This window comes from Sturnira hondurensis, unplaced genomic scaffold (genome assembly GCF_014824575.4).
Source record: "Sturnira hondurensis isolate 20B ecotype Veracruz unplaced genomic scaffold, ASM1482457v3 Scaffold0009125, whole genome shotgun sequence".
Classification (NCBI taxonomy): Eukaryota; Metazoa; Chordata; class Mammalia; order Chiroptera; family Phyllostomidae; genus Sturnira; species Sturnira hondurensis.
The window spans coordinates 1,147,710-1,173,431 of record NW_028081756.1 but is presented as its reverse complement, the minus strand read 5'-3'; the positions used below and the strand labels follow the sequence as shown (position 1 = coordinate 1,173,431).

At 42.5% G+C, this 25,722-nt stretch overlaps 1 protein-coding gene across 1 annotated transcript; it reads left to right on the top strand.

The window, feature by feature from the left end:
• The first annotated feature begins 1,521 nt into the window (after positions 1 to 1,521).
• On the top strand, positions 1,522 to 23,950 carry FRMPD2 (FERM and PDZ domain containing 2). The gene is given in 11 exon segments (XM_037056655.1): positions 1,522 to 1,770; positions 3,554 to 3,701; positions 5,382 to 5,398; positions 5,400 to 5,464; positions 5,950 to 6,002; positions 12,241 to 12,362; positions 13,740 to 13,802; positions 13,804 to 13,839; positions 21,949 to 22,138; positions 22,141 to 22,282; positions 23,902 to 23,950. Coding segments are annotated over 11 exon segments (1,134 nt in total).
• The last annotated feature ends 1,772 nt before the right edge of the window (positions 23,951 to 25,722 follow it).

The window sequence follows — 25,722 nt, the reverse complement described above, 5'->3', positions numbered from 1 at the left end:
AACAACTCTGTTCAGAATGGACACTTTGCATTTGATTTGTGAGCTCTATCTGGAAGATCCTGGAGGAGGAAGGAAAATACTGTACAGGACTGATGTAATCCCACTGATCTAACAATCTGTATTTATGTATATATATATATATATATATGCATGAATATATATATAAATACAATCTGTATTTATGTATGTATATATATGTATGTACATATATATGTACGTACATATATATATATATGTACATATATATATATATATGCATGAAGTAATCAGAAGAGATAGAATTAAATCTTTATCTTGTGGCCTATAGGTATGTTCATGATCAAGTTTAAGAAAGTAAGTTGCTGAATATTGTATAGTTTAATTCTAGTTTTGTATCCACAAACCAGCACACAAGCATACAGGACAGACCAAGTAGCAGTCATTGATGTGATAGGCACAGCCCGTAGCTACACCCACCTTTATTGGCTGCTGCTTATGGAGAGACAGTGTGGTGCATTGATGTGGTACTCTGATTTTCAAGCACCTGCCATGGACCATTGCTGGGGCTGGATACAGCACAGCTCCCTTATGCAGCTCGTATTGTTATACTTCTTGTGAGTACCTGCTCATGGATAATATATGCTAAACAAATGAGTCAATAGATAAGATGGTGTCACATGGAGATACAGTTGCAGGCAGACGGGGGCTCTTTTAGTCCTGAAAGTAAGGGAGGCCCTCCAGGAGGGAGCAGACAGGTGGTGAGTCTTTTGTTGTATTTTTCAGGGTGGCAATAACACAGGTGTGCCCTATGGAGGGATATACATGAAATCCATCATTCCTGGAGGACCAGCTGCCAAGGAAGGGCAGATCCTGCAGGATGAGGAATGGAATCATGCTGGGAACTGCATTCTGCAGCGTGTGGAACCCTGGCCTGGGATGTGCAGCCCCACTCTCACTGTTGAGACACTGTGCAAATAACTGCCTCACCATGTCATAGCTGCCTCACCTGGAAAAGGGGACAATTTATGTTGGCCTACTCACTTGATAGGTTCATATAGCAATCAGATATTTATAGTAGCACTTTGGGAATTACAAGTTGACTCAAAAGCATAAGATTTAAAATAAGCATATTATGGTTTGGCCTTAATGGGAGAAAACTGGTTTCCATGGAGGACAGAGAACACTTTGGTGATGCTCACTTTAGTGTCTGGGGTGGACACTGATGAACCTTCTCTCCACCTTTCCTCATGTTCACTGCTCTAACAGAAGTGAGTGGTTAATATTGTTCTCTAAAACAGCCATAATTGAACCAAAAAGGGTACTTAGGCTTTTACTTCATTCCCCGTAGAATGTCAGTGTCTCTGGCACCAACCAGGTCTACCTGACCTTTTTTAAAATAAAAAATATTCTGGAGATAAACATTACCCCAAAGTGAGTTGAAAAACTTTCAAAAATAGTTTCACAGGAAAACAGGAGAAGGGATGAGATTGTACAGAGATGGCCCAACCAATCAAAAGGCTTCTCTCTCACAGGTAGGCGAAGATGTTCACAGCAGTGCTGGCACTCAGGCCCAGGCAGGGCTCCTTGCTGCTCTGCTTCCTACCTCTCCTTGAGGCTGCAAAGAAGTGGGCTGGAAAGGAACCCCCAGGAGAGTCCCTCTTGCAGCCTCAGGGACCCTTGAACATCACATCTGTCTCCCTGCCAGGTGACAGGCTCCTGCAGGTTGATGGAATGAGTCTGTGTGGCCTCACCCACAAGCAGGTTGTGCTGTGCTTCAAGGGCTCCAGGCAGGTAAGTGCACCATCACTCATAACTGGGGAGCTTCCCTTCCTTTCAGAGCTTTCCTGGACAACATTAGACACTGCAGTTTCTTGTGAGTGGGCGGGGGCTGGCAGAAAACACAACAATACTTTCTTCATTGTCTGTTTGTTTTTATTTTGTGTCTTCCTTTTACCATTCCTTTTCTATGTGGATGTGAAAGCTAGGAGGAAGCAGACAGATGTTCCCAAGAGGTAAACCTAACCCCTATAAACAGCCTTGAAAAACATACTTGTCATTTGCCTAAATTCTGGAATCACACAGATGAGCAGAGCTGATGGAGTGGGGCCACTTTTGTTACCTGGCTCTTGCTGCCCTCACTCTGTTCCAGCACTAAGTGACCAGGGTTTCCACCTACTCTTAGGCTCTCTCACTAATCTGCCTTTGCATATGCTTATCCCCCACTCCAACCCCCACCCCAGTTTTTACTGTTTTCATCATACTGTGGTATTAAAGGCCACATTGTCCTGGGAATCCTTTTATTACAATGAAGTAGAAATTCAAGATACTGAGAGCTGGAGATGTTCACCCAGGCAGCATCTGGATATTATCACATTGTTCCATTCTCTGCCTAAGGGTAGGAGACTCTACTTGTCCCAGCATCCTAAACTACAGAGGGAGCATGGCTCTCTCAGTAACTGGGGATTCTGCAGAGACAGAAAGGACCCCTGGGGCCCCTTCTGGAAAGCTTTGCTTTTTTTAATCAAAGCACTCGTCTGGGATTTGGTAATTTACTTATACTGATAGCCTTGATTCACATATCTTGAGAACAGAATCATAATTTATTAGTACTCTTTGTTCTTTAGACCTTTGCTAATTGACATGATTACAGAAGGTACTTGGCCAGCCTACCGGTGGTGATGACAGGTAGGAGTTGTCACTCTAGGATCATGGGCTTAGTGCTAAATGACAACTGCAGCAGAAGAATGTTAGGAGGGCCAACTCCCTTGAATGGAAGTTTGACATTTTTAAAAAGTGTCCAGGTGATATTCAGCCACTGGTTCTTAAACCATTATTTGGGTAAGAAGAGTTTGAGTGTGTGAAGAGGGATGGAAGTCAAACCAGAGGTAAAGGGGGTCCAGGTTGTCATGGGCATGGGATATTATGGTAGGGGTCGGGACTTTAGCTGATGGGAAACACTGGAGACTCTTAATCAAGAGTATTGCATATTTAGTTTGTGTCATTGATCAATCCCTGGATATCCATAAAGAAGACAGGCCACAAGAGGAAAAGTTAGGGTCCAGCAAGCCAAGGAGCTTGCCACAGTCCAGCTGGGCACTGGCAGCAGGAGAGGGAGTAGAGAAGTGGGGAGCACTGAGACATTTTTGATGGTGAGCATTAAAGCCTTAGAAGATGAGAATTTTGAGGGCAGCGGGGGAGAGCTGACCGCTGAAAGCCTGGCCCTGGCAGATTAGTTGAGGGATGTCCCATATTCTGGAAGAGCAAATGCATGGGGAGGAATGTTTTTGGCAAAAGGAAGAGGGGGAGGTGAGGATGAGTAAGGGGGAGAAAATGAATTTGGCTTTGAATACACTGAAATAGAGGCACATGTATTACTTCCAGGAGAATTTATCCAATAGGTAGTTGGAAATATGGCTCTGAATCTCAACAGATAGGCTAGCTTGGAGATTTTAATTTGAGCTTCAAATGAAGCAGCTACTGAAAGTATCCAAAAACTAAAAAGCATTTGCAGGGTGAAGGTAGAGCCTTCTAGGTGATACACAAGGTATAAATTGCATTTGTTTGCCCATCCTAGTTTGCAAGACTGGCCTTAGAGAGAAGAGGCCCAAGGACTGCACAGCAGTGTCCCTCTGTTAATAATGGGATAGGACTTGAATGCATAGCTGTTTCCTTGGCAACAGCCTTGCTTGGCAAGCCTGCAAGCTGTGTCTCAGCAACAGATGGTGAGAGGAGAGATAATTGTTACTATTGTCATGTCATCCTGTGCTGCTTTTGAATGGTGAACTCAAAGGGGGAAGTAGGAAGGCTTTCTCTGGGTTCTCAAAAAGATAGTGAGCAGTGGTGGTCATGATGTTGTCAGCTTTCTAATGTAGTGGAAGACAATTTAATAAAATGTGTTTCTGGAAAAATAATGCATTGTCCAAGAATGATTTCAAGGTGTAAATCTGCCACCAAACATTCTGAGGGTTTCTGATCAGCTGATGGAATATTTGTGTTAAGTATTTGGGGTGAAATTGAAATGAAATAGTCATGCATTTTTCTGACCAAAGCTCCATAGTCAAGCCAAGGTATTTATAATAAAAGATCTGAGGGATGATGAAGCAGACTGGGAGAGAAAGGTGTTCAGAATCTATCCTTTTTATCAACATCATTTAAAAAAGTAGACCCACAATCAGTTTACAAGGGCATCAGTGCACATCTTTTGGGGGTTGCCCCTCTGCACTTCCCTGTGATTTTTGTTAGGAAAAAGGCTTATTTCCATGGGATATCATGATTTGGAGCTTAACTGTTTTACCAATCTCCTTGTAGAGATTTTCTGGAAGGTGTAAGTCAGATGGGATGCAAGGTAGCCATAGTGAGTGATGGGTTGGGTGGAGGGGCACATATGTACATAAACAAGTTTGTCCTCTTTTATTGCTTCTCTGTTGATTCCAGTGAGGACCTTTGAGAAACTGAGTACATAATGAGCCAAAGGGGCCATATGATGGTGAAGGTGAAATTCGTCACACAACACACTAAGAGCTTCTGATGCTTTTATTCCTGCCCCAAATCAAAGTTTTCAAAGGCAGTGCTCTGTGCCTCTATTGACCGATGCCAGCTGAGTTGAAGAAGCCAAATGAGGGGATGCTGAGAGGCCACTTTGGCTCTCAGACACCCAAGTTCCTGGGACTGTATCTATCTTGGGTGCCCAGAGGCAGCTGTTTTTTCTATGGTCAGTCCACATGGCTAAACAAAACAGCAGCTAAGACATTTCCATGGAGTTGGCCATAATTGTCTCCATAGTCTAATTATGCAAGATTTAGCTTAAAATACATTTAAAAAATGATTGAGGTTCTAAAGGAGTACTAAGAGTGTATGTGATACTAATTTTACTAAATGTAATGGACGTATTGTATATGTGTAAGGATATAGTTTACATATAGACTTTGTTGATTATCTATAATTGCACTGTGTGATGTGATTGCCATATGTGCCTATTAAGTACTTGAAATGTGGCTAATCCAAATTGATGAAACACACTCTCATTTTCTGAAAACTTAATGAGGGGAGTGTAAAATAATAATACTCTTTTTGTGTTAATTGCAAGTTGAAACGGTAATACTTTAGACATATTTAGAGATATGTAATCATAAATAAAATATATTATTAAGTTTATTTTACCTCTTTTCTCTTATTTTTAAAAAAGAAATGACCTATATGGTTTGCATTTTCAGCTAACATTCTATTTCCATTGGACAACACTGATCTATAACATATATAATGGATTCTGTCATAAAAATTAGCAAAATGAAATCATTTATGTAAAGCAAATAGTTCATCTACTTGATAGTTTGCATTTTGAGTCTGGTCAGTTTCACTTGTAATCTACTGAAGGATTTATTCATTCACATCCTACAATACAGGTCCACAATTTGAAGTCAAAACTGAAAAAGAATGCCAGTGGTTTGGGATTCAGTTTTGTGCAAATGGACAGAGAGAGAGTGTTGCAACCACCTCAAAAATGATCTTGTTTGACTTGGAAGATGGCAATGAAGTAGGAGGGAGCAGATTCCAGTTCCCCCTACACATGGGAGAAAAACCTGGCCGATCCACAGAGGACAGAGTAAACAGTCAACAGTACCCTGGCATACATAAAAATAAGAAACCAAAAATTGTAGTGGACACTGAAAAACCAGAACATAAGGAGACTGCTGAAGGACAATAAGGTCTCAGGGACCACAGCTGTAGCCCCAGGCCCAGTGTCTGGCACCTGGCACTGGCACTGGTTCTACCACAGACTTTTTGGGAGCTGTGGAACTGCCATAGAGTCCTTGGGAGAGAGCCGGGTCAACTGCTCCCTCCCTCCCTGGCCAAACAGTGTTTGAGCAGCGCCAGGAGAAACCTGGTTGCTTGAAGTTGCAGAGAGGAGAATAAAGACAAAAAGGCAAACACACAAGGGCCATGATCACTCTCAGAGTCTGTGGTTGCCAGGTTGGGAGAGTTGAGAGCTCTACAGTGTCTTGCACTGAACCTGATAGCCACTGGTCTGGCTGGAGAATTGGGCTGTATGGAGCAGCAGGCTTGAGTATGAGGAATTTCTCAAAAAGTAAAACTGTTTGGGGAATTGTCCTGCAACATCCGCTTGGCTTACTCCCCACCGAGTTGGGCAGCAAGCCTGAAATTGCATGGAAGGCCCTGGGAAGGATTCGCCCAGGTCCATAGCACTGGGAAGGATTCACGCCCAAAACTGTGGAACCCAGGTAGACTGACAGGGCACCCACATACGCCCGCATCTCAGCCCACTGCAGTAACCCTCTGGGAGACACAACTCTAAAGAAGACCTGGACACCCAACTTAAGGTACCCAGGAGAGGTGCCAGACTAGCTCTAGGGAGAGTGCTTGCAAGAATGGCTGAGTACACATCAGGAAGGGAGAAGGGAACACCAACCGCCCCTCAGCCTGCTGAAGCCACCAAGACCAGAAAAACCAATTTGGCCAATTTGAAATCAACAAGAGAGTAAGTGGAAGTGGTGAATACTGGGATACAGAATGGAAGAGGAAACCCAACAACAAAGGAACCGCCAACAGATAACAACAGAAGAAGGTGAAGGAGGGAATGGAAATCACACAAACCTCCATCCAGGACCATTTGGAAATACAACTAAATAGTGAAGAAACCAACCAGTACAAACAACTGAACCACAGCAAAAGAGAAACCTCAAAACCTTGTGCACACAGAAGAACTAGCTTCAACACAACCCGCCCTCATCAGCACAAAAAATTACAACAGGTGGTGAACACAGTGGCCATCAGTTAACCAACTGGTGAAAGGACCCAGAAAAGAAAGACACCAAAACAATCAAAACACAAACACAAACACAGAGCCAACTTAAAGGACAGCCCAAGACCAGTGAGCTTGGCAGATCAAGGAGACTGCACTACTGAATCTCACAGGTATTCTAACACAGTAGTTCACAACATAAACCCAGAAAGCCAGAACAAATCAATTTAAGAAGGTGAAGCTAACAATAAGAGTCTCACAAACAATGGAAAGACAAAGAACCAACCTCCAAATGAAAGAAAAGAAGGAAGCCTCAGAAAGAATGCTAGATGAAATAGAGGCAAGTCAGCTATTGGATATTGCGTTCAAATGAATGGTTATCAGTAAGCTCAATGAGCTCACAAGGAGCTACCAGAAACTACAGGTAAACTACAATGAACTCACTGAAAACTATATCAACATGAAAAAGGAAATAGAAGTTATCAATAAGGGCAAGAGGAAATGAAGAATACAATTTCTGAACTGAAGAATACAGCTGAAGGAATCAAAAGCAGGATCAATGAAGCAGAAGATTGGATGAGGGAGCTAGAGGACAAAGTACATAAAAACACCCAGAAAGAGCGAGAAAAGGAAAAGAGGCTCCAAAAGAATGAAGAGGGATTAAGAGACATGGAAGACAATATGAAACATAATAATATCCGAATGATAGAGACACCAGAAGGACAAGAAGAAGAACAAAAGATAGAAAGCCTATTTGAAAATGTAATGATGGAAAACTTTTCTAATTTGATGAGAGAAAAAGTCACACAAATCTAGAAATCACAGAGTCCCAATCAAGAGGAACTCAAAGAGGCCCACTTCAAGACACATCATCATTAAAATGGCAAAATTCCAAGACAAAGAGAGAATCTTAAAAGCAGCAAGGGAGAAACAGAATGTAACATACAAAGGAGCCTTGATAAGGATAGCTGCAGACTTCTCAATGGAAACGCTCCAAGCAAGAAGAGAATGACAAGAAATATTCCAAGTAATGAGCACGAGAGGCCTGCAACCAAGACTACTTTACCCAGCAAGGCTTTCAATCAACATAAAAGGACAAAGAAAAAGCTTCCAAGACAGAAGAAATCTAAAAGAATATACCTCCACCCAACCAGCTCCCCCCAAAATGCTAAAGGGATGACTTTAAGGAAAGGAAGAAAAAGAGAGAGACAGAGAGGAACACAGGTACAAAAATGACAATGAAGAAGTACCTATCAATAGTAACCTTAAACATAAATGGATTAAATGCTCTAATCAAAAGACATAGAATAGCTGAATTGATAAGAAAACATGACCCAGACATATGATGCCTACACGAAACTCACTTCAGCAAAAAAGACCTACACATACTAAAAGGGAAGGGCTGAAAACAAGTTTTCCAAGCCAACAGACAGGGAAAACAAACCAGGGTAGCAATACTCATATCAGACAAAATAGACTAAAAAGGGGGCCATAAAAAGAGATCCAGAAGGTCACTTCATAATACTCAAGGGAAGAATCCACCAAGAAGACATAAACATTGTGGCATTGAACAATGCTCTAGAAGAAATGGACTTAACTAATATATATAAAGCTCTTCATCCCAAAGAAGCTAAATACACATTCTTTTTTTTAAAGATTCTATTTATTTATCTTTAGAGGGGAAGGGAAGAAGAGAAGGGGGAGAAACACCAAGGTGTAGTTGCCTCTCATGCATCCCCTGCTGGGAACTGGCCTGCAGCTTAGGCATGTGCCCTGACTGGGAATGGAAGCGCGACCGTGTGGTTCGCAGGCTCACCCTCAATCCACTGAGCTACACCAGCCAGAGCTAAATACACATTCTTTTCAAATGCACATGAAACATTTTCAAAGATAGACCACATGATAGGACACAAAACAAGCCTCAACAAATTCAAGAAAATTGAAATTATACCAAGCATTTTCTCTGACTACAAGGGACTGAAACTAGAAACCAACCTCAAGCAAAAAAACTGAAAATTATGGAGATTGAATAGCATGCTTTTAAACAACGAATGGGCCAAGAATGAAAGTAGGAAAAAAATTAGAAAGTTTCTGGAAAGAAATGAACTCACGAGAACCCAGAACTTGAGGAAACAGATAAGGCAGTCCTGAGAGGGAAGTTCATAGCAATACAGGCATACCTAAAAAAGTTAGAAACATTTCAAACAAACAACTTCACCCTATGCCTATAAAAACTTGAGGAACAACAACAAAGACAGCCCAGAGCAAGTGGAAGGAAGGAAATAACCAAGATCAGAGCAGAATTAAATGACATAGAGACTAAAACCACAATTCTAAGGATCAGTGATCCAGGAGCTGGTTCACTGAAAAGATAAACAAAATAGACAAACCATTAAGTAGGCTCATCAAGAAAAAAAGAGAGAGGACACCAATAAATGCAATCAGAAATGAAAGAGGAGAGATTACAACGGACACCACAGCAATAGAAGGGATTGTTAGAAATTACTATGAAGAACTGAATGCAAAAAATGTGAAAACCTAGGTGAAATGGACAAATTTCTACAAAAATATAATCTTCCAAAACCCAATGAAGAAGTAGAAAGCCTGAACAGACCAATAACAGTAGATAAATTTAAAGCAGTAATCAAAAAACTTCTGACACACAAAAGCCCCGGACCAGATGTTTTCACAGGAGAATTCTACAAAGCATTTAAGGAAGAGCTAACCCATATACTTTACAGACTATTCCAAAAAATCCAAAATGATTGAAGAGTCCCAAACTCTTTTAATGAAGCCAGCATTATCCTAATTCCAAAAGCAGATAAAGACACAACAAAGAAAGAAAACTTCAGGCCAATATCGCTAATGAACATAAACACTAAAATCTTCAACAAAATATTGGCAAACCGCATCCAACAATACATTAAAAAGCCTATACACCATGACCAAGTGGGATTCATTCCAGGGATGCAAGCATGGTTCAATATTTGCAAATCAGTAAATATAATACATCACATAAACAAAGCAAAGATGAAAATCACATGATCATATCAATAGATGCAAAAAAAGCATTTGATAAGGTATAGAACCCATTTATGGTAAAACACTCATCAAAGTGGGAATAGAGGGAGCATTCCTCAATGTAATGGAGAACATATATGAGAGACCTACAGCCAACATTATACCAATGGGCAATAACTAAAATCTTTTCCACTAAGATCGGGAACAAAACAAGGTTGTCCACTTTCATTACTTCTATTCAACATAGTATTGGAAGTTTTAGCCACAGCAATCAGACAAGAAAAAGAAATAAAAGGCATCCAAATTCGAAAGGAGGAAACAAAATGGGCATTGTTTGCAGATGACATGATAGTGTACACGGAAAATTCTATAGACTCTACCCAAAACCTGCTCAACCTAATAAATGAATTTGGCAAAACAGTGGGATACAAAGTCAATATCCAGAAATCAAAGGCATTTTTGTATACCAAAAATGCAACAGCAGAAGCAGAATTCAAGAAAGAAATCCCATTCAACATAGCAAAAAGAAAAATAAAATATCTAGGAATAAACCTAACCAAGGAGGTAAGAGACCTGTCTGTATGCAGAAAACTACACAACTCTGAAGAAATCAAGGAAGCCACAAACAAATGGAAACACACACTGTATTCATGGATTGGAAGAATTAACATCATCAAAATGTCCACACTACCCAAAGCAATTTACAGATTCAAAGCAATACCTATTAAAGTACCAATAGCAAATTTCACAAACATAGAACAAACACTTTAAAAATTTATATGGAACCATAAACGACCTTGAATAGCAGCTGCAAATTTGAGAAAGAAGAGCAAAGTAGGAGGGATCACAATACCTAATACTAAACTGTATTACAAGGCCACTGTAATCAAGACAGCCTGGTTCTGGCATTAAAACTGGCACACAGACCAATGGAACAGAATAGAGAACCTAGAGGCGTGCGCGTGGGGGCCTGACTGCGGGAGCCCGGGCGGCGGAGCGCCTCCGGCACCGGGGCCAGCGAGGGAACCCGCGGCCGGCTGAGCCCGCTCCGGCCGCGAGAGGCNCTCACAAAAAAAAAAAAAAAAAAAAAAAAGAGAACCTAGAAATAAACCCAAGTCTCTACAGTCATTTAATGTTTGACAAAGGGAGCAGCAACATAAAACAGAGTAAAATTAGCCTTTTCAACAAATGGTGTTGAAAGAACTAGAGAGCTATGTGCAAAAAAAATGAAACTCGAGAACGAACTTACACCATACACCAAAATAAATTCAAGGTGGATAAAACACTTAAATATAAGCCATGACACCATTAAAGTCCTAGAAAGAACATTGGCAGGAAAATCTCAAATATTTCACCCAGCAACATTTTTACTGTTATGTCCTCTAGAGCAAGGGACATAAAGGAAAGAATAAACAAACGGGATCTCATCAAAATAAAAAGCTTCTGCATGGCTAAAGTAAACAGCATTAAAGTAAAAAGGGAATGAACTGTATGAGAAAACATTTGCCAATGATACCTCAGACAAGGACTTAGTCTCCAAAATATACAAAGTACTCACATGACTCCACTCTTAGAAGACAAGCAACCCAATTAAAAAGTGAGCAAAGGACTTGAATAGACACTTCTTCAAGGAGGACATACAGAGGATCCAGAGGCACATGAAAAGATGCTCAATATTGTTAGCTGTCATAGAGATACAAATTAAAACCACAATGAGATACCACTTTACACCAGCCAGAATGGCTATCATAAACAAAGCAGTAAATAACAAGTGTTGGAGAGGTTGTGGAGAAGATGGGACCCTAGTTTTCTTTTGGTAGGGTTGCAAACTGGTACAACCACTATGGAAAACAGTGTGGAATTTTCTCAGAAAACTAAAAATAAATCTGCCTTTTGATCCAGCATTTCCACTGCTAGGATTATATCCTAAGAACCCTGAAACACCAATCGGAAAGAACCTTTGCACCCCAATGTTCATAGCAGCATAATTTACTATAGCCAAGTGCTGGAAGCAACCTAGGTGTCCATCAGCAAATGAATGGATCTGAAAACCGTGATACATTTACACAATGGAATTCTATGCAGCAGAAAGAAAGAAGGAGCTCCTACCCCTTGCAAGAGCATGGTTGGAACTGGAAAGCATTATGCTGAGTGAAATAACCCAGGTGGTGAAAGACAAGTACCATATGATCTCACCTTTAAGAGAAATCTGAACAGCAAAATAAACAATGAAGCAAAATATAACCAAATATATTGAAATAGAGAACAGGCTGATAGTGACTAGAGGAGAGAGGGGAGGAAATTTCAGGGGAAAGGGGGAAGTGTTTGCAGAAACAAGTGTAAAGTACACATGGACAAAATCTAAGGGGTTGGAAATGGGAGGGAGATAAAGAGCACTGGGGGTGTGGGCTAGGAAGGGAGTAAAAGACAGAAAATTGTACTTGAACAACAATTAAAATAAATAAACTAAAAAAAAAAAGGAAAAAATTATCTTGTGAGGAGTAAGCAGCTCTTCCCAGGACAGCCTGTTGAGGAGAATGGGGCCATTGCAGCTGGTGACATTCTGGCCATTAATGGAAAGCCCACTGAAGGCCTTTTCTAGGTGGGAGGACATGAATGATGTGGCCTCAGGTGGAAGCTGATGTCAATCATGCTTTTTTTAAGGCCCACTCACTGTAGAGAATACTCTGGGACCTTGAAAATCATAGCTGGAGCCTAGACTTTGATCACACACAGAGAACAATTGGCAGAACATTGTCACATTTAATTTTTCATCTTAGTGTTTAAATAGGTGAACTTGATTGAGTCTTGCTTCTAGTTAGGTTCATAATGAAACTGAGGATAAACCCTGGGCTTTTGTGTTTTCTAATGATCTAACATGTTCTGGTAGGTGAGTATAAGGCTGAAGGGACTATAGTGGGTCTCATTTGCCCTTCTTCCTCTTTTTTCTACTAAATTCACAGCTTTAGGTGTGTAGTGTTACATTGGTTATCCTGAATATGATAAAAATGTAATTAAAAAACAGTGAAAACTAGACACTTCTCAATGCTTATTCAAAAAAGCTCTATGAAATATTGTACATATCAGTCAGGGTTCTGGAAGAAAATTGGGTCACTTGAGGGAGTTCTAATAAAGGTGTGAGCAAGGAAGAGATGGAGCCCTGGGGCTGGGAACATGAGGTGCAGTTATCCACTCCCTCAAGTCCGGAGGGATATGGGAAGGAGCAATTACCCAATCCTAGAAGCTGGAGCAGACTCACTGAAATGAGCTATGATGTTAACTGAGGGACCCAGTCATCACCAGCCTCCCTCTGTTCCCTGTCTCTATCCATGTCCACGCTGGCACCAGCTGAGCCTAGCAGGAAGCCCCACTGCTACTCATACAGGCCCTCCTGTGGAGCACAGCACACACATGCTGTGTGGAGAAGGGCTCTAGGTATGGTAGGGAGTGGGGAGTATCTCCAAAATAGTGTATGTTTGGGTGGGAAATGCTTTTTTTTCCATCTAGCTTCAGATCTAAGGGATATTCTCTGAGAACTGTGGTGATATTAAAGTCAAGAGGTTCCCAGGGCCTTAACTGAGCACTGGCTGCAGTGCCTACATAACTGGTGGTATTGAGATAAGGGGGTGGAAAGAAAGGAGGTTGAGACTGGAGCAGCCTTTTGTTTTAGTCACTGTGTCTCTGGAGAAAGACATTATTATTGGCAGATGCTCTATGAACAGGACCTGGATAAACTCTGACTATTTCCAGTCCAATATTGGTGCATTGCCTTTGTGGGAGCTGCAGGCTGGTGGCCTTGCTTCCTTGCACTTTGGGAAGTTAGGCCCACAGTAGTGTTCACCACAGTTTTCTGGAAGTGAGAAAAATATCAAAGATGGGGGGTAGAGGAGCCAGTACAGGGAGATATTGGAGAGCACTGAAGAGGAGATGCTTGGCCATGCTAGCTTCATATTTGATTATGGAGTTTGGTTTCTTGTAGGAGGTGCTCCATTTACTGAAAGGGGCCTTACAGGAAGTCACGATCCTACTTTGCCGACCCTCTTCCAGGTGTCTTGCCTGAGATGGAACAGGGATGGCAGGTAAGATGTGGTGTCCTTGCTCCCTCCACATGCCTCAGGTTCAGGTATCCATTTTCCTGTCTGGTGGGTTCTGAGAAGCCCAAATTTGCTTTCTAGGTAGGGTTCAATGCCAACTTCTCTCACTGGGACAAGAAAATAGCTGGTTCCCAAACTCAATTGGTTGGTAACAAGTTCATGAGGTCATATCTCTGCCTTTCCCTCCCTGATTCTGCTTCTCCTAATGTTTGAATCTTCCTGTAGATGGTTACACATGTTCAGGTCTTGTCCATAAAAAACTCTACAGCCAGACTCTATGAGAGCCAAGCTGATTGTGGAGAAACCAGAAGCAAGGGAAATAGATACAAAACCAGAGTGAAGGAAGGGAAGGATTTCCATTCTGAGGAGCGAATGGACAGCAGAATGTGATCCATCCTCCTAATGCATAAATTGACCATATATGGTATAGTGCAAGGAAAAGAGGCATTAGAATAAAAAAAATCAGAGGTTTTACCTTGATGCCTGTATTAGGTTCACCAGAGAAATAGAACCAAAAGATGTGTATGTGTGAGGGTACATGTGTGCCAAAGCAGGTTCGTATATACAGGAGAGTGAGAGAGGGAGGGGGGGTAGGAAGAGGGAGAAATAAGAGGGGAATGGGAGGAGAGAGGAGGAGGAAGAGAGAAGAAAAGAGGAGAAGAGGGAAGGTGAGAGGAGAGGAGAAAAGATAAGTTTTAAGGAACTGGATCATGTGATTGTGGTGGCTGAATAGCCTAATTCTGCAGGGCATGCTGGCAGTCTGGAACTCCAGGGAAGAATTAAGGTTACGGCACGAATCCTAAGGCAACTTGGAGGTTTTATTCAGTCTTGGAGTTCTTGGTCTTTCTCTCTTAAAACCTACAGCTGATTGATGCCCACCTACATTACAGAGGTTAATCTGCTTTATTCACAATCTACTGATTTAAACATGCATCTTGCCTAAAAAATACCTTTACAGAACATCTAGACTAATATTTGACCAAATGTCTGGGTACTGTGGCTTAGCCAAGTTAGCACTTAAAATTAACTGTCATAATGCCATGTGTTGGGTCCCTAGGACACAGGATCTGCAGGAGAGATTCCAGTGTCATAGTTGTATAGGGCTCATTCTTGGAAACACTCCTGGGAAGGTGGGGGAAACAGTTTGAGGGGGTGGAAAAGGAGAAGATACGTGGTGCAGCTGCAACAGGAGCCTTGGCTGACCCCACAGGGAACTCTGGAGCTGGGATGGCCTCTTCCAGCTGTTCTTAAGTGGGACACAAGAGTTTGTGCCCTTGAACTGAATATCAACCAGCACTGGCACATGGGCTGTCCCAAGGAAGGGGGGCTAACTTTGGCTGAGGCAGCTCCCTTGAGCTGAGCTCAATTTCTAGGGAGGGGCTTGCTGAGTGCTATCAGCATCTGACACCCCTAGCAGCTGAGGAACAAGGGTCTCAGTCCTAGAAGAGGATCTGTGTGGACACCCTGGCATCCCCCAGGCCTGCTCTGTCATCATTTGCTGCCTGGGCTTTGGGCAGTTGCCTAGCTTCTCTAGGGCTCATGATTTATCACCTATGAAATGAGGTTGAGAGTCACTAGAGAGAGCACAGGAGACTTAGTAATTCAGATTCGTTAGGTGCTCAGACTCTGAGAGTTGGTTGATGCTGACATTGGTGAGAAAAGAGCTATTGGAAGAAAATAAGAAGTTTACTCATTTGGAATAAAGCTTAAATGACAGCAATTGTTTAAAGCAATTGAACAGGGTGAAAGAGGGTCAAGTTTTGCACACACAAAGATCAAGCTGAGGAGTTGGGTACCCTGGATTTTGTTGGGATATTCAGGAAATACCAGGGGAAAAGTTTTCCTTCTGTTCCAGAAAATAGTTCCACCTGGGAGAACCCAGAAGAACTTGGTAAGATGGCTTGGGGTAAGGTATGGTGGGCATGCTTTCTCTCTCCTACCTGAAGCCAGATGGAGAGGAAGTTTCACTCATTTGTGTGACTCCGAACATCATATTGAAGACCAAGAAAGGGAACATTTAATTTATAATTAGAATAAAGTAATTATGAGAAAGAGGCAGATGTACAAACATTTTGAGTAAGGTCATTCCGAGCAGAAGGAATAGCAAGTGCAAAGTCTCTGAGACAGGAATAACCTGGATGTTTGAAGGACAAAAAGATAACAGTTGGTGTTTGGACTGTAGTTAATGAAGGGGAGACTAGAAGGAGAAGTGTAGAGGTAGTTGGGGCCACATAATGTAGGACCTTGTATGTTTTGGTAATGTGCTGTCTACAATGAGAAGCCAATGGAGGGAGTGGTGGTGGAAGATGAAGTGTTAATCAGGAACATACCAACACCTGGTCTATGCTTTAGAAAGACTACTCACTGCTTGCTGGTGGAGATGGGCTAGGGGAGGTAAACCAGCATCATTTAGGGAAGATATTATGTGGTGTGGACTCAGGTTGTAGTTGAATATTTGGTAAGTAGTGAGATTTGGGATATGTCTGGGAGGTAGGTCCCAGAGAATTCTATTTCAATTAGATATGGGTATGAAGAAAGAAAAGAGTTTGGCTTGAGAAGCTGGATGAATGGTGGTACCACTTACCAAGATAGCGGGTACTTAGAAGGAGGAGTTTACAATACATGGAGAAGAAGCAATAGTTCTTGATTGCAGGTAAAACTGAACTGTTTATGGAACAGCCAAATGGAGATGTCTGTTAGACAGTTATGGGAGAACTGAACATAGATTTGGGAATTGTCAGCAAATAATGTCATTTAAAGCCATGAAATGGATGATACTATCTTGGGAAAGAGTGCAGACAAAGTCAAGAAGAGGGCTAAAAAAGTAAGCCATGGGACACTCCAACATTGAGAGGTCTGGTTCAAAGAAACAAGACAGTGACTTCCGCCAAGATGGAGGCATAGGTAGAAACACTGTGCCTTCTCCCACAACCAAGTTTGAATACAACAAAGGTTTGGAGAAACAAAGACACAACCAAAGGACAGAAAATTGAATTATATGGAAGTCCGACAACATCTAACCGTTAAACAGGGACGGTAAGAGGGGCGGAGCCAGCAGCGAGCAGGGTCGGGCAGGACAGGTCCCCCGACCCAGGAGTGGAGGCAGCCCGGAACCAGTTGGGGTGAGGGACAGACTGACCGCAGTCACACATTCGCGCACAGTGAGACAGACCACTCAGGCCCCAGGGGGCAAGGGCTGATGGCGGTGGCACACTCACGTGCAGTGGTACGAAACCCATGGGCAGCAACTGCGGCAGGGTGAGGGTGGCAGGCGGCAGACAGGACGCCATAGTCCCTCTTTGACCCCGCCCCCACATACAGCGTCACAACCCAGCGACTTAGTTGCACTGCGGCACCAGTGAGGGCTGGGGTGGCAGGCGGCAGACAGGACGCCATAGTCCCTCTTTGACCCCGCCCCCACATACAACATCACAACCCAGCGACTTAGTTGCCCTGTTCTAGTGAACACTTTAGGGCTCTGATCCTGCTATGGAATGGGCACGAACAGCCCAAAAGATGGTGCAAGAAGAACTCAAAGTCCCAGAGCCAATAACTTTAAGCAACCAGTAAATTGCCAGCCTCTCAGAAGCACAATTCAGGACACTATTTATCAGGATGCTCACAGAACTGGTAGGTTATAGTCACAAATTAGAGGAACAAAGTCACAAATTAGAGGAACATATGAAGGCTAAACTAATTGAAATGAAGGGAGATGCACAGGAAACCAATAGTGATGGAAAGGAAACTGGGACTCAAATCAATGGAATGGACCAGAAGGAAGAACAAAACATCCCACCAGAAAGGAATGAAGAAATGAGAATTCAAAAAAATGAGGAGAGGCTTAGGAACCTCCAGGACATCTTTAAACGTTCCAACATCCGGATTATAGGGGTACCAGAAGGGGGAAAGAAACAGCCACGAGTGGAAAACGTATTTGAACAAATAATAAAGGAGAACTTCCCCAGTCTGGCAAAGGAAATAGACTTCCAGGAAATCCAGGAAGCTCAGAGAGTGCCAAAGAAGTTGGACCCAAGAAGGAACACACCAAGGCACATCATAATTACATTAGCCAAGACCAAAATGAAGGAGAGAATCCTAGAAGCAGCAAGGGATAAGGGGACAGTCACCTACAAAGGAGTACCCATCAGACTGTCAGCGGATTTCTCAAAAGAGACCTTACAGGCAAGAAGGGGCTGGAAAGAAGTATTCCAAGTCATGAAATCCAAAGACCTACAGCCAAGATTGCTTTATCCAGCAAAACTTTCATTTAGAATGGAAGGACAGATAAAGTGCTTCTCAGATAAGGTCAAGTTCAAGGAGTTCATCATCACCAAGCCCTTATTATATGAAATGCTTAAGGGACTTATATAAGAAAAAGAAGATGAAAAATATGAATAGTGAAAGGACAGCAAACACATAGTTATTAACAACCACACCTAAAACAAAAGCAAACCAAGAGGACAGCTAGGTCAGGAGTGCAACCATAGAAATGAAGAACACATGGAGGTTAGAAATAGGGGGGTGGGAGGGGGAGAAGGGGGGAGAAGGCACAGAAAATAGCATAGATGGTAGGTAGAAAATAGATAGGGGGAGGGCAAGAATAGTGGGGGAAATATAGAATCCAAAGAACTTGAGACACATGGTTATAAACTAAGGAGGGGAGAATGGTGGGGGAGGGAGGGTGTGGGTGGAGGGGAATGAAGGGGGGAATAGAACAACTGTAATGGTATAATCAATAAAATATATTTAAAAAAAACAACAAAGAAACAAGACAGCAAATGGAACTTAGAAGTGGCATGGGAGGTGGTGGTAAACTCTGAACTCTTATTTAAGTAGAATAAATGAGTAATGAATGCTCTCAAGAAGGATGAGGGCTCAGTTATACTGGATGTTGCTGAGAGGTAGAGTGACATGAGGACAGAGAATTGACTTTTGGATTTAGAAAGAGGTAGATCTTTAGAGACCCTGATTGGGACAATTTCAGTTGGGGACAGAATGATGGGGACAGAAGCCTGGTTAGAGTGCGTACAAGGGAGAATGGGAAGATACAGAAATAGTGAGTATAGGCACTCATTTGAAGAGCAGAGAAAAAGCATGGCTATTAGAGGAGGCACATTGGGGTATTAGTAGAGGAGGGTGTTGGGGTAGGAGGCAGGCTGGTCAGCTGAATTTACTATGAGAGATGAAGGATTCTTATCTGAATATGTTCATTCTCACTATGAAGTAAGAGGCAAGGTGGGGGAACTTGGAGAGAGAAGATGAGAAATAATTTAGAGAGTAGAGAGAACAGAAACCTGAATTTACTGAGAAAGTACAGAAAGATTATCTGGAAGTCTTGAGTGTCCATTTCACCTCTGCATCCCTACCCCAGGGTATTAGTCAGTGTCTCAAAAGCAGGCACAAAGTCCACATGTACAAATAGTCACTAAGATCTGTACTTAAAACTGCATCAGCAAATAGCATATGATGGGGCAAGAGGGGCAAGAGGATGGGAGCTCAGTGCTCTTGTTTTCAAGGGAGTGTTCATGGGGCAGACCATGGAATCTAAGCAGAATAAAGAAAAATGTGGACATGGGTGGCTGGGAGGAAGAGTGCAGTGAAACTGCAGCAGGTCCATCCATGAAGAGCCTTAAAGAGGATGAAGGCTTGCTGGGGAGCCAGTGAAGGGATGATGAGCTGGAAGGAGAGGAATGTTTCAAAATGAGATTTTGAAGGTCTCCCAAAAATTATGAGAGCAAAAAGACTGCTTTTCCTTTTTTTTTGGTCTTATCCATTCTTATATATACCCTTAAAAAGTATTTTATGTATCAATAGAGTCATACTGTTTATGACTCATATGTAAATAAAATACATATATGGAGGTCCTCTCATTGTGGGGGCTGAACAGTCAGACAAGTGAGGACACCACTAGGCTGGGCAGCAAAAGTTTCTTTCTTATAGGTGATCGCAGGTATGGGAGATCAGCTCTGTCTGGCTGGATAGTGTATGTGCTATATTACATCACGGATATAGGTAATGTAATAGGTAAGTAGTACAAGACAATTTTCAGGAAAAGTTAAAATCATGGTTCTCAGATGTAAAATGAACACATGTTAAAGATTTTATCTAACTTATTCAATGAGGGAACTAGGCAGATACAAAAACTGGGCAAAAAGAGGTTTCATAACTCATATTAACTCATACAGAGTTATGAACTATGTCAGAGCAATGAATACAGTTCAAATCAGATAACCCCCATTGTTGGGAACTGCTCTGCCTGGTTTCAGGAGTTGTAACTGCCCCCCATGGCTAAGGCTGAGTGAGTGATCTCTGGAATGCGAGCCACAAGGAGACAAAGCTTGTCTCTGGTAGCAAAGGCTGCTTCTGCTTCATCCTCCAGCCTCCAAAGCTTGGTCGGTTAGTCAATGACAGGTACAACTCCTCAGAGGAGGGGTAACCTAAGACAGACACGATCACTTGGGAGGCCATCATAGAAGGGCTCGGGGGGCTGCAACAAAGAGGGAGTGATGGACCCTCGCCACCCCCCCCTGCTATTCTGACATAGCCCAAGTCCCCAGGTCCTCTGGAAGAAGTGCTTCCTGGCTCTAATCCACTTAAACCTGAAAACCTGTGATGGGGGAAGCAGTGCAGCCCCTTGCCTGGCTAGAGAAGGATCCAAGGTGATTGGGCATAAGAAAAAAATTCCTAAAAGTCCTGTGAAGCCTGCTTTACCAAGAGTGCTTTCATTCATATGTTAAGGGTCCGAGCAGGAAATGAGTATGTCTCCCAAAGTTTCTGATACCCCTTTTCCTGACAGACACTGACTCAGACTAAGCCCTCAGATTACTTTGAAATGTTATCTACTGTTTGATCCTTACCGCCTGTATTTCTGTGAATTACAACCCAATAAAAGCCATTGAGGAAGGGACTCTTGGTCTTTCTCGTCTGAGAGATTGGCCACCTCTCCTCCCCAAGCAGATTATGTCTTGGTAGTGTTACTTTCATCTGTGGTGGATAGGGGAACTTGCTGGCAAAGTTGCCCCCACACCCCAGGTTGTGCTAGAGGCAATGCATAGTTTCCTACTGAAACAAAGATTCTTTTTTTCCTCTAGAAAGTTGAGTGGTGTTAGTGCACCATAGCAGGCCATAAAAATCAGAACCTAAAAAGCCCAAGAGGAATGTAAACAGTTGAGGAGAATCAAGTAATATTTGGAGAAGTGAAGAGTAGACCCAAGAGAAAGGGCATCATGCTGGGAGGAAAGGTGAAGCTGTGAAATGGGCCATCTTAGATGAGGACAGATGAAGACAAAGAAGCTTAAAAAAAACTTCCTGTTGGAAAGTGGGATAAAGAGTCATTGTTACTTCTGTTTTCATATTGTTTAAGTTTTCAAAATATTTTTAAAAGATTTTATTTATTTATTTTTAGAGAGAGAAGAAGGGAGGAGGAAAGAGAAGAAGAGAACCATCAATGTGTGGTTGCCTCTTGTGTGCTCCCCACTAGGGACCTGGCCTGCAACCCAGGCATGTGTCCTGACTGGGAATCAAATTTGTGACCCTTTCACAAATGATGAGGTAAGTGCTGGTTCTCACGCCAGCACTCAATCCATTGAGCCACACTAGCCAGAGTTCAAAATACCTTTTACTTAAAAAAAAGCACATTTATCAAGGGCTTCCAATGGTCCCAAGCTAAGGGGTTTAGAGATGGTTAAGTGTGCTGCCTAGGGCCCATGGGAGCTGGGGTTCTGACGGAGGGAGGATGACCCCAGAGTGCATCTTTTAACTTCTCTATTCTACATGAAAAAATTCCTTGTTATTTTTTTTTATTTTATTTATTTATTTATTTATCTTTAGAGGGGAAGGAGAGGGAGAGAAACATCAATGTATGGTTGCCTTTCGTGCGCCCCCTGCTGGGTGTTGGCCTGCAGGGAACCGGCCTCAACCCAGGCATGTGCCCTGACTGGGAATCGAACCTCCATCCTCTGGTTCGCAGGCCCGCACTCAATCCACTGAGCTACACCAGCCAGGGCCTTCCTTGTTATTTTTAATGGAAGCAACTTTTAGATTCTTCCCACTGTACATCATGGATCTATCAATCCTTAGCATTTATTTTAATAGATACTTGTTTCAGACCAAGGATTTACCAAGGCAATATGCACTGACTCAGAGCAGAGCCCCAGCCTGGACCAAGAGAACAGGTGGAGGGACAATGCCTCCCCAGAAGTAGGGGGAGGCCTGGGTCTCAGGCCAGAGTCCTGGCAACAGGCCACCAGAGAGGCACAATGGGACCAAGACAAGAGGAGACCCTGGGCTCTGTGGATTCCAACCCTCATTTATGCAGACAGCAACAGGAAGTAGAGGCTGAGGCATTACCTACCTCTTTGGAAAAGGACATGAAGCAAATCTGCTATTCGGTCTGTGATATCAGAAGACTTGGTAAGACTTACCACATGTGCAGAAATTTTGTAAATTGTGTGCATTTCATGGCTAAAAATTACAATTGAGTCATCAATAACTGTTCTTAGATACTTACTAGGCCCAGTACTGTTCTAGGCATATGGAGGGGAGGCCAGCACAAGACAAGCATAAGGTCTGGAGCTGCTGTAATCACAGCTTGTGAACTTTTAGCGGCTGCAGATGGTTTGGAGGCTGCGTTGGGGTTTCTTCGCAGCACACAGATCTGTATCTTGCTCCCTCACAGTGTCTTAAAGCATTGTGATAAGAAAGAATTTCCTTGTATGCATCATCATCTCTATTGGTAATATAATGCTTCACAATCAGCAGCAGCTTAAAAAAAACATGCCTACATTTTTAAAACTAGCCTGAAACATTCATTTCAATAGCCATTTTAACTTAGCTTTATTTTTGTGCTCATGCATCCCTAAGTATTCCAGTTCTCAGTCCTGTCCTGATGGAAAACATACTATTTGATTCAGCTTGACATATTTATTACAGATATCCAAAGTGCACAGAGACCTGTTAAAAGCAGAGAGAGGGGCACAAATACTGAGAAAGGGTAAGATACTGCTCCTAGGTGTGTGCTAGGTGGAAGCACGAGCACAAAGCAGGCAAATAATGTGGAACACAAATAATGTTTGGGTTTTACACTATATAAACACAGTGAGGTTAAATGGCTCTTTTTTTTTTTGTTGATCAGCTTAGAGGACTGACAAGGGAAGATCTATAGGGACTGGCCAGTGACATGAAATGTGGAGTAGCCCACATAATGGGGTGATGGCCAGGATTTTTTATTTTGGGGGCCACTAAGCAACCCCCTGAGCTTTGGCCACCTTGTCCCTTGCCTTCCAGGCTGATGGCCTCACTGGGTCTCTCTCTTCAGGCAAGGCCAGTAGTTGAAGCCCCAAATCAAACCAAGAGAGCAAGGAGCTTATTAGAAATGTTGGAAGCACATGGTGGTAGGATTTGAGTCCTGGAAAGTTCCATACTGCTGTGGCCAATGAACACATGTTGCCACCTATTTCTCCTCCTCAGAGGACCTCTCCTGGGAGGTGGTGGTGGGGAGTGCACCTGGGCAATAGGTTGGATTTCCCATTCTTTAGCAAAATTTGCAAAATTTGCGAAATTTCTATACAATTAAGAAACCATATTTTCTATACAATTCATCCAAGTATTTTAAAGTTTTAAACCAATTTTCCTTAAAGTGTTTAATGATTTTTAAAGAAATGATTTTTAGAATGAATGTTCTTTAGTCTGTTACATGCAGTTTCCTTATATACATAAGAATGTGTGTATATTTACATGGAATGCACATTTTCATATACTGCGTAGCTCTCATGAGCAGAAATAAGCTCTTGTTGACAGCAAAACTGAGGTTGGAACAGACTCCAATTCTACTAGAAAGGAAGACAGGTGCTCTGGGTGTTTGGGGGCTTGTGCTATTGGGAGTTACCTGAGCTGATTTTAAAGAAAAGAGGCATTGTTAGAAAGGGAAAGGAAGGGTCAGGGGACATGTAATAAAGCCAACCCATTGATTTTAGGGTGGGGAAGGAGGCTGATAAACAAAGATTCATGAATTTGATAAAAAACTAAATCTGTGTGCATTTCTTTTAGATTTTCTTACTCGTCATCCCTAACTAGACTTTCAACAGATACTTTCTGAGCACCTTCTCCACACATTTGAAACTGCAAAAACACTGTTCTATTTGCACAGGCTGCTCTTTTTAATCAAAAAGCATGTGTAGTGGAAAGCATCTAGAAGGCTATTCTTTCATTGTTGTGTTTGTGTCTTCATTGCCAGACAATGAGTCTCACCATTCATCTGCTTCTTGTGTCATACAGGGAATAAATAAATGTCATTCTAGCTTGCTGCTTCCAAATAGGCACTTTTTTAGTGCTCAGGAAAGGATCTGATATTTGTACAAAGTGCTTTGAAGGTCACCTGCTTGAGTTGCTCCCAACCTCCTGCTTTATCCCTTTTCATCTAATTTCTCTGTTGAAGTAACAATCATAATCAGTGTGGTAATAATGGAATCTCCTAATTTCTAAGATCTTACCCTGTACCAGGAACCAGAGACTGTGGTATCAGAATTATTTAATTTAAGCATCCAAATATTCTATACATTTCTTGATCTTCTTATTTTTTAGATGAGAAAACCAAGGTTCCTGAAAAGTTAATAAACTTCCCCTAGGTCTGCGTGGTTCCTATATGAAGAGTTAGCCCTAGAACTGGGTCGTAGCTTCACTTGCAGTGTTATGCCCTTTGGCAAGTCCCCTATGGTTGCCTGGACTTGGTCAGCAGCTCCCACTGCACCCCTAGTACTTTGTGCTGCCTCTACCATGGCATTCACTACCTACATTGTGATATTTATTTACTGCTTACTCTTCCCATTAAATTGGGGACTCCTCAAGGACAGGAGTCATGCCTTATTCACTGTTTGCCTCTTGGCCTTAGAGCAGTCTCTGACAAGGTTTGAACCCTGCCTGGCTCTCCTGTGATGCACCATGATTAGAATCCTGAAAGGCACTGGAAGGTGGGGAAAGGAATTTCTAGTCAGTGCTAGAAGACCCATAGGTTTCTGTTTTCTAGTCCTGAATTGGACCAGGATGATGAGCAAGGTGACATGTCATCTGCCTAAAGTTCTTTCTTCTGCTGTGGATGATGAAGTGTATCTTCCCATCAACTGTGTATCAGAATACCAGCTACCTTGTGGAAAATGTTTGGCAGATTCAGGGACCATTCCCTTGCCACAGTTCTGTTCTTGGGGTGCTCCCTCAGGGTGTTTGCCTCTGGAAGAGTCTCAAGATAGTGAGAGTGAATGGAGGACCTATACGAGATCATGGACCCAGGTGATGGCACCCTCAGGTGGGAATCACTTTGTCTCAGCAGAATGAGGCTGGGCTGAGTTCTTCAAGTTGAGCTCACTGTTTTCAGTCCACTTTGGCTGGCTGATGGACTATGGGAAAAACTGCATTCCCCTTACATTTCCTCTGGGGGGGTCCCATATCAACATGGCAGGTGTTTTCATTGAGCACTTACCATGTCCATGCCCATGACAACACCCTTATAAGAAAAGGTTATTATCACTCACATTTTACAGATGACACATGTGGAACTTTTCCACAGTCTACAGTGAGTAAGTGACAAAGCTATAATTCAACCCCAAGTCTCCTTCTCCATGGACCACATGTTCAGTGCTGTCTCCTGCTGCCTCCAGCATCGGCTGGGAAATAGTCTCTCCTCAAGCCTCTCTGTTTTGGTGGACTGCTTGTGACATGCTGATTCCTATTTTGTCTGCTCCTACCTGACTCTGGGTTTGATGTATTTAATAGAAGAGTCTTAGTAGCATGTAACCTGGCCCTTCTTGTTGAGCCACCATGGCTCAATACAACAAGCTCTTTCTTGATTAAGAAAGTCAAACTGTTTACAGAAGA